Source organism: Ictalurus punctatus, chromosome 7 (assembly GCF_001660625.3).
Source record: "Ictalurus punctatus breed USDA103 chromosome 7, Coco_2.0, whole genome shotgun sequence".
In the NCBI taxonomy this organism is placed as follows: domain Eukaryota; kingdom Metazoa; phylum Chordata; class Actinopteri; order Siluriformes; family Ictaluridae; genus Ictalurus; species Ictalurus punctatus.
Genome location: NC_030422.2, coordinates 25,749,669 through 25,757,599, shown reverse-complemented (window position 1 = coordinate 25,757,599; position 7,931 = coordinate 25,749,669). Strand labels below are relative to the sequence as shown.

The 7,931-nt window shown below is 43.4% G+C and overlaps 1 protein-coding gene across 1 annotated transcript in view; it reads left to right on the top strand.

Moving 5' to 3' along the window:
- The window catches only part of LOC108267249 (phosphofurin acidic cluster sorting protein 1), a 71,418-nt gene that overhangs the window by 62,235 nt on the left and 1,252 nt on the right, over nucleotides 1–7,931 (top strand). The window contains exons 15-23 of the mRNA XM_053681491.1: nucleotides 1–35; nucleotides 165–319; nucleotides 645–755; nucleotides 4,874–4,976; nucleotides 5,214–5,256; nucleotides 5,345–5,387; nucleotides 5,504–5,642; nucleotides 6,496–6,734; nucleotides 6,826–6,945. The exon at nucleotides 1–35 is cut by the window's left edge and continues 72 nt beyond it. Of these exons, the coding sequence (XP_053537466.1) occupies nucleotides 1–35; nucleotides 165–319; nucleotides 645–755; nucleotides 4,874–4,976; nucleotides 5,214–5,256; nucleotides 5,345–5,387; nucleotides 5,504–5,642; nucleotides 6,496–6,734; nucleotides 6,826–6,945 (988 nt within the window). The remainder of the gene's footprint in view (nucleotides 36–164; nucleotides 320–644; nucleotides 756–4,873; nucleotides 4,977–5,213; nucleotides 5,257–5,344; nucleotides 5,388–5,503; nucleotides 5,643–6,495; nucleotides 6,735–6,825; nucleotides 6,946–7,931) is intronic.

The window sequence follows — 7,931 nt, the reverse complement described above, 5'->3', positions numbered from 1 at the left end:
GTTCTCTCAGCTGTGCTGACGCGCATCCAGAAATTGTGAGTCCTTTTACACAAAACTACACACAACTCTGGCACAGTTTTTTTGTTGTTTGTTTTTTTGTTTTTTTAAATAAGGAGCATCCATCCATCTCTCAATTTATATCCAATCTCTCTCTCTCTCTGTAGCTGTAACTGTAACTCGTCCATGCCGCGGCCCGTGAAGGTGGCAGTAGTCGGAGCGCAGAGTTATCTGGGTGCCATCCTGCAGTTCTTCGTCAGTCAGTTGGCTAATAAGACGTCGGATTGGCTGAACCACATGCGCTTCCTGGTAGTTCCTCTGGGTGAGTGAACACCACCGCCCACATCACAGATCTGTGATCAGATGTTTTTTTAGAACACATATTTTCAAACACCCAACAGCTCTCACAGTCCTGACCACATCGATGACCTCACACTAGACAGATATTTAATAACGTACCCGGTCCTTTTCACTCTGTCATACTGTAACCTCACATCAACTGTAGTCTTCGAGTCTCTCAAACACTCCTGACATTTGCAAACGCTGATAAATTTAGATCGAACGTGACATTTTGCTTTTCTTTTCTTTTCTTTTTTTTTTTTTTTTCTTGGTGCCGCTCTGTTTTTCCTTTCCCTCCGTCTGTTCAGGTTCCCACCCTGTTGCTAAGCACCTGGGTGCCCTTGACAACCGCTACAGTTCAGTTTTCCTAGATGGAGCCTGGAGAGAGCTGTTCAGTCGCCCAGAACCTCCACAGTCAGGTAAACACACACACACACACACACACGCACACAGTATTTTCCAGACCGTAACGTGCCTGATGTCCCATGATGCTTTGCAGAGGATATTTTCGTGTCAGTTAACTAGCTAACGAGGTGAGGATCGTTAACGATGGAAAGTTTGAATGATATTCCGTGTGTCGGATATTTAAGAGCTCGCTGTATATTCGTCTTCTACGCGATGCGAGCACTCGTCGTGTATTTACTGTCGAGAAAATCCGACAAACCGCCAAAGCTGCGTCCCAAACGATGGACTATTCTGTACACTAAGCACTTCCACTATGCACTCTGCCGTCTAGTGTATGAATTTTAGAAGGGTAGTATCGTCTCGAATGGAACACTGACGGTTATTTACTGTGTTTTTAGTCAACGTTACCGTTTATGACTTTTTTTTTTTATTTATGCCGAGCAAATTCGAGCCGGACTAAATTCAACGCATGGTAGCCCCGCCCCTTTCCCGCTGTATGAGCAAAGCTGTGACCGTTGAGTGCATGAAGTGTCCGAAATTCCTCACATCGTTTATCCGGATGAATAAGCGCACCATCCGGGTGCTGGAAGTGCACTTGTTCCTGTTTGGAATTTTCACTTCTTATACTACAGAACAGTGTAGAATAGCGGCATAGCTACAGTATGCGATTTGGGACGCAGCTATAAAATGGATCTACATGTTGTGCATCTGGCTTGATCGTTAGGGATGAATGTATAAATTGAAAGTTTCTGTCCTGATTTGAGAGATTTTCTGTAAAGCTGCTTCGTGACTTGTTAAAAGTGTTACACAATCAAAATGGAATCGGATCTACACGGATTCCTTCCGCCGCAAGTAACGAGGGTAAACAAGGTATAGAGTAGGACAGACGTCTCGTCACTGCGGTCTTATCGCGTTCAGCTGAAATCAACCGAGTAATCAACGTTACAATCGAATCCTGCTATAAAGCTCTTTGGGGTGTAAGTATAGAGGAACTTGTTTACCGCTCACTCTGAGTCAGGTGTGTTTTATTGCTGCCTTCAAAGTCTTTTGAAGGTGAGTTCACGTAAACGCCACCACCGTGTCGTGATTACTGCTTGGGAACTGGTGTTTTTCTGAAGCAAAAAAAAATAAATACAAACAAAAGACATTTTCTCGCACCGCTCACCACGTCATAATCACCGCTTCTGAACTCGTATGCACAAACTTCTAAGGAAGTCTTGAAGGCAGCATAAGTCTGAGAACTTGGGCTAGGTGGATGTTGCCTGGTTTGCGATTTGGAAATGTCGGAAGTCTGTCCCCCAAACGAACACCCCTCCCCACCCCTCCATCACCCCAAGTCCCGGATGCAACGGATTACAGCATTCGCAAGCGATCATCAACCTCTTCTCCGTTCCTTTTCTGCCTCCTAGTGGACATGTTCATGTCACACTCAAGTACAAAGGCAGGCACGTATACAGACATGTTCACAAACACGCCGACTCTGAAGTATAACCCCGACATTAGACCAGAGTGACTTCCTGTTCTATGGAATTCACGTCGGCTTTCGGCCTGTGCGGTTATATCCGACTTCAGTTCTTCACGGTGTGTGCTTATCTCCAGAAACTCACAGTGTGATAACAATGAAAGCGTGATTATCGTACGTTCCTGATACGAACCGCCGGAAATTCGGCGTGGAATGTCAGCACCTTTATAGCACTAAAGGCGCTGAAGGACATGAAGACAGTAAGATTCATCTGAAAATTATATCGCGCTTCAGAGCAACCCGATGTGCGTGTTTCTCGTGTGTATTATTTGTAATTTTTCTTATATTTTCTGCTTCCTCCCTCGTGCAGATTTTTTTAATTAGCATTTTTTGCTTTTACAGAACACTGAAAGTGAAAGTAGGAGAGTGCCGTATATACACAGTGCTGTGAAAAAGTATTTCTTCTGGGTTTTGTGTATACCTCATACTGAATAATTTCAGAAATTAAAACAAAATCCAAGATAAAACAAAGGCAACCCGAGTAAACACAAAATACAGTTTTTAAATGATGTTATTTATTGAAGCAAAAAGGTTATCCGATTCTAACCGGGCCTGTGTGATAATGTATTTGCCCCATGGTTACTAATTCCCCAATCTATGAAACTGGGTTCAGCTGGACCAGGCACAAGCAGGCCTGATTACTGCAAACCCTGTTCGATCAAATAGAACTTTTTCAACAGCAGGAAGTTGGTTAAAAGGTCTTACCCTGTATGCCAAAGTTGGTAGGTAACGATAACTATACCAAAGTTGAAGGAAATTCCAGAAATGATGAGGAAGAAGTGCTCCACTGCTGCGCTCCCTCCACCGGCATCCTGTAGCTGCCCGCATCAGATTTAAAACTCTGACCCTTGAATACAAAGCCAAAAATGGGCCAGCGTCCACTTAACTCGTAGCATTTATAACACCCCACACTTCACCACGTTCCCTCCGATCCTCTAGCACCGCTAGACTGGTGCCACCATCTCTCAGAGTACCAGGAAGGTATGCCTTCCTGTTCTGGCACCTAAGTGGTGGAATGAACTTCCGCTAGATGTCCGAACAGCCGCGTCACTGGTGTGCTTCAAACCAGGCCTTAAAGACCTACATCTTCCTAAAATACTTCAATTAGCACTTTTCATAAAAAAAAAATGTTGTGTTTTTCTTACTATATTGTTATATATACTATAACAGAGTTTTTTGACTGATGGTATTCTTAGTCCGTGACCTAGTGAACCAGTATGGGGATGTATTTATTGATAGAGACTTTAAAACACTCTGGATAATGGCATCTGCCAAATGCCGTAAATGTCAATGTGAAATACATCAGTCTGGGAAGGGTTACAAAGCTATTTCAAATGCTCTGGGACTCCAAAGAACCACAGAGACATTATCTCCAAATGGAAAAACTCGGCACAGTAGTGAACCTTCCCAGAAGTGGCCGACCTTCCAATATTCCTAAAAGAGCACAGCGACGACTCATCCAGGAAGTCACAAAAGAGCCAAGGACACCATGAAAGGGCCTATGGGCTTCCTGCATCAATAAAGGTCAGTGTTCATGACTCCACTATCAGAAAGACACTGGGCAAATACGGCATCCATGGAAGAGTGGCGAGGTGAAAACTACCGCTAACCCAGAACGACATTAAAACTCATCTGAATTTTGCCAAAACACACCTTGATGATCCTCAAACCTTTTGGGAGAATGTTCTGTGGATCGATGAGTCGAAAGTGTAACTGTTTGGAAGACGGGAGTCCCGTTACATCTGGAGTAAACCAAACGGTCAAGCATGGTGGTGGAAGTGTGATGGTGTGGGGATGCTTTGCTGCTTCAGGCCCTGGGCAACTTGCAATAATTGAGAGAAACATCAATTCTGCTCTCAACCAGAAAATCCGAAAGGAGAATGTCCGGTCTTCAGACGGTCAGTTGAAACGTAAGCGCAGCTGGATTCTGCAGCAAGACAATGATCCAAAGCATAGGAGGAAGTCCACCTCTGAATGGCTCAAAAAAAAAAAAAAGCTCGGTTAAAGTTTTGGAGTGACCTAGTCAATGTCCTGACTAACTAATCGCTATGCAGCGGCAGGAACTCACACAGGCCGTTCATGCTCGAAACCCTGCAGTGTGGCTGATCTAAAGCAGGTCTGCAGAGAAGAGTGGGCCAGAATTCCCCCGCAGCGTTGTGAACGACTGATCTCCAGTTATCAGAAGTGTTTAGACGCAGTTATTTCTGCTGAAGCTGGCACAACCAGGTCTTAAGTTTCAGAAGGTAATTTAGTTTTTCCCATCGGTGATGGGTGTTGGATAACTTTTTTTTTTTTTTTTGCGCTTCAATAAAAATAAATAAGTAAATAAAACCTGTATGGTGTGTTTACTCGGGATGCCTTTGTTTTGTGTCGTATTTCGTTTGAAGATCTGAAACTATTTAGTACGAGATCTACACAAACAGAAGAAATCAAATACTTTTTCGCAGCACTGTATGTAAAGTTCATTATTATTATTATTATTATTATTATTACTGCGATCACATTAAAGACTTTATGTAATTGCAGTCGTTTTGAGATCTTTGAGAGAGATGTGGAATTGCTGGGGTTTAAACTAGCTGTGTGTGCTTGTTTTTGTGCGTGTGTGTGTAGACGTGCTGGACGTAGCAGGTCATATCGCTCAGTATATCAGCGGCGCGTCTCTCACCCATCAGCTCCCCATCGCCGAGGCCATGCTGACCTGCAAACACAGGACGTGAGTGAACCTTCATCACTGCTTCTCTTACGCACCATTTATAGTAGTAGTAGTAGTAGTAGTAATAATAATAATAGGCAGGTCTATAAACAATGCAAGTAGATCATTCACTGCTTAAGCTAATATGTAATCTCTCTCTACAGCGAATCGACGATGTATTTTATTACCGTTATCAGTGATGTTTGTTTAAATAGTTTTAGAGTCATTTCATTTCTCGGCTCTCTCTGTGTGTGTCAGGCGAGAGGAGGATTCCTATCAGAAGTTTATCCCGTTTATTGGCGTAAGTTATCTTTATCTGTGTATTATTTGATTATAATGATGTAATAACTGAATCAGACGGCGGAACTGACTCTGAAATGCACTTCCAGGTTGTGAAAGTGGGGCTGATTGAGCCGGGTCAATCGTCTGCAGGTCAGGCTTTATGGCTCTATTGACAGATCTGTTCTGTTCTTGCCGAATGCCGCTGAAGGCTTTACAGCAAACGGAGGTCGTTTTTAAATCTGTATGTTTCGTGTTGTGGCTTTTAGGCGACGCCGAAGAGAGCGTGTCCGTGAATCTGGCCGTCCCCTCGACGTCTCCGCCTACTCACGGCTCTCCCGCCAGTCTTAAAGAGACGGCCACGCCCCCTTCCTCACCGTCTATGGGTGCTGTTTTGGCTGTACAGGGGTGAGTGTGTGTGTGTGGTGTTTAGAGTAGAGGTATATTAATTGTGTTGCACTTTTTTTTTTTCTCCTTCAATTTTACATCCTGAGATATTTAACGGGGGAAAAAACACAAAAATCGGTCTGGCCTCCATCTTGACTAGGATTGAATATTCGATACAAACAGACAATTTACTCTCTCCCCTGTCAATCACAGTGACGCTAGCCAATCATGGTCATGTATGAGCTCGTGTATGCGGACGAGGGTAGGTAGCACCTCTGAGAAGATTGAGAAGATTCCAATCTGGCCCATCAAATGAATTTGGAATAAGTGATATCATTTTTTTTTATTGCAAGATTTAAAAAGAGCTGGATTTGTCGCAAAATACAGAGCGTCCCAGAAATCTCTCTACATAGAGGACGATGTATGGCGTCTCGCCATGTTTCCTGTTAAAGTCCAGCGCAACCCTGCGACAGCTTCCTGATCCGGCCATGAGAATGATTTCAATACGTTCTTCTTTTGTCAAAGGCGTTCTTAAAGGCTGTCTGAAAAAAATATGCTAATGATGTATAATTTGTTATTAGCAAAAGCTAAAACATTTAAATGTATAACGCCAGATGAATCTATTTTAGTTGAAGGTTGTAAAGGGGGCGAATACTTATGCAAGGCACTTTATATGTGTAACTTTTTAATGATGAATTGGAAAGTTAGTTTTCTTGGTAATGTGTCGTAGTGTGTTGAATCTGTGCATTTAGACAATAGCAGTATAATAAATGATGAGTTTCTGATGAATGGATACGTTTAGGACGAGTTATTGAGGGCTTATTGTTAAAATGTAATGAGTTTGACCCCCACTCTCTCCGCGTCTCTGTCCCAGGAGCCCCAGCATGTCTCACGGCGTGGACGCTATCGGTCTGCAGGTGGACTACTGGCTGGCGTCTCTGGCCGAGAAGCGGCGTGAGGGCGAGAGGAGAGACACGGGCTGTAAGAACACTCTGAAGAGCGCCTTCAGATCCCTGCAGGTCAGCCGTCTGCCTGGCGCGAGCGTCAGCGATCCCCACGCGCCCGTCAGCACCATGTCCATGACCGTGGTCACCAAAGAGAAGAACAAGAAAGGTGAGCGCTGTGTGTTGGAGAAGGACATCCCTGTACTTTTTGACCTGCTTGAAGCCAGTGAGCTGCAGTGACTTCTACTCCGTTTCTGCAGTGCCCACCATTTTCCTGGGGAAGAAGCCCAAAGAGAAGGAGGTGGACTCTAAGAGTCAGGTGATCGAGGGCATCAGTCGACTCATCTGCTCAGCCAAGCAGCAGCAGACCATCCTGAAAGGTACAGCACACCTCAACACACACACACACACACACACACACACACACACACACACACACACACACACTGAACAGAATCAATATATATAGTATCACATCGTCTCCCAAGCCATTTTCATTTTATTCTTTATATATCACATAGTGGTAGCAAACCAGCCGTGTCACAGCTGCTGTGATACTATTACAGATGTGTACATCACTCCAGATGTGACATCGTGCTCTGTCCTGCTCCTCACTCTGAGTGAACAAACACTGCAGTTTCACCGGAATAAATCGCACAGAGAGAATACTCCATAATCAACCGAGTGTTTTCCCCTGACAAACGAACGCCTACATCTCCGCTCTCTCTTCTTCTCTTTTTTCTTTGCTTTTTCTTAAATTTCTTTCTTTTCTTGTTTTGCTTTCTTATTTCCTCTCTCTGTTCTTCTTTTCCCCCTTTTTCTTTTCTCTCTTTCTTTCCATTGTTTTTTTCCTTTCTGTATTTCTTAATATATTTATCTTCCTTTTTCCTTTCTGTATTTCTGTATGTTCCCTCTTTCATTCTTTTATTTCATGTATCCATCTCCCCTTTTCATTCCCTTCTTTTTCCTCTTTTCCTTCCTTATCCTTTTTCTTTCGTCTGTTCTTCTTCTCTATTTTCCTTTTTCCCTTTTTCTATATTTACACTTTCTTTCTTTCTTTCTTTCTTTCTTTGTTTTTATCTATCTATCTATTTATTTATTTATTTATCGGCTAATTCTTTTTTTCTATATTTCCCTTTTCTCTTTTTTGTTCATTCGTTATCATTTCTTTGTTTTTCTTTTTGTCTCTCTCTTTCTGTCTGTCTCTCCTTTTCTTTTACCCTCTCACATTAATCTCTCTCTCTCTCTCTCTCTCTCTCACCCTCTCTCTCTCTCTCTCACCCTCTCTCTCTCTCTCTCAACCTTTGTCTCTCCCCCCCCCCCTCTCTCTCTCAACCTTTGTCCCCCCCCCCCCTCTCTCTCTCTC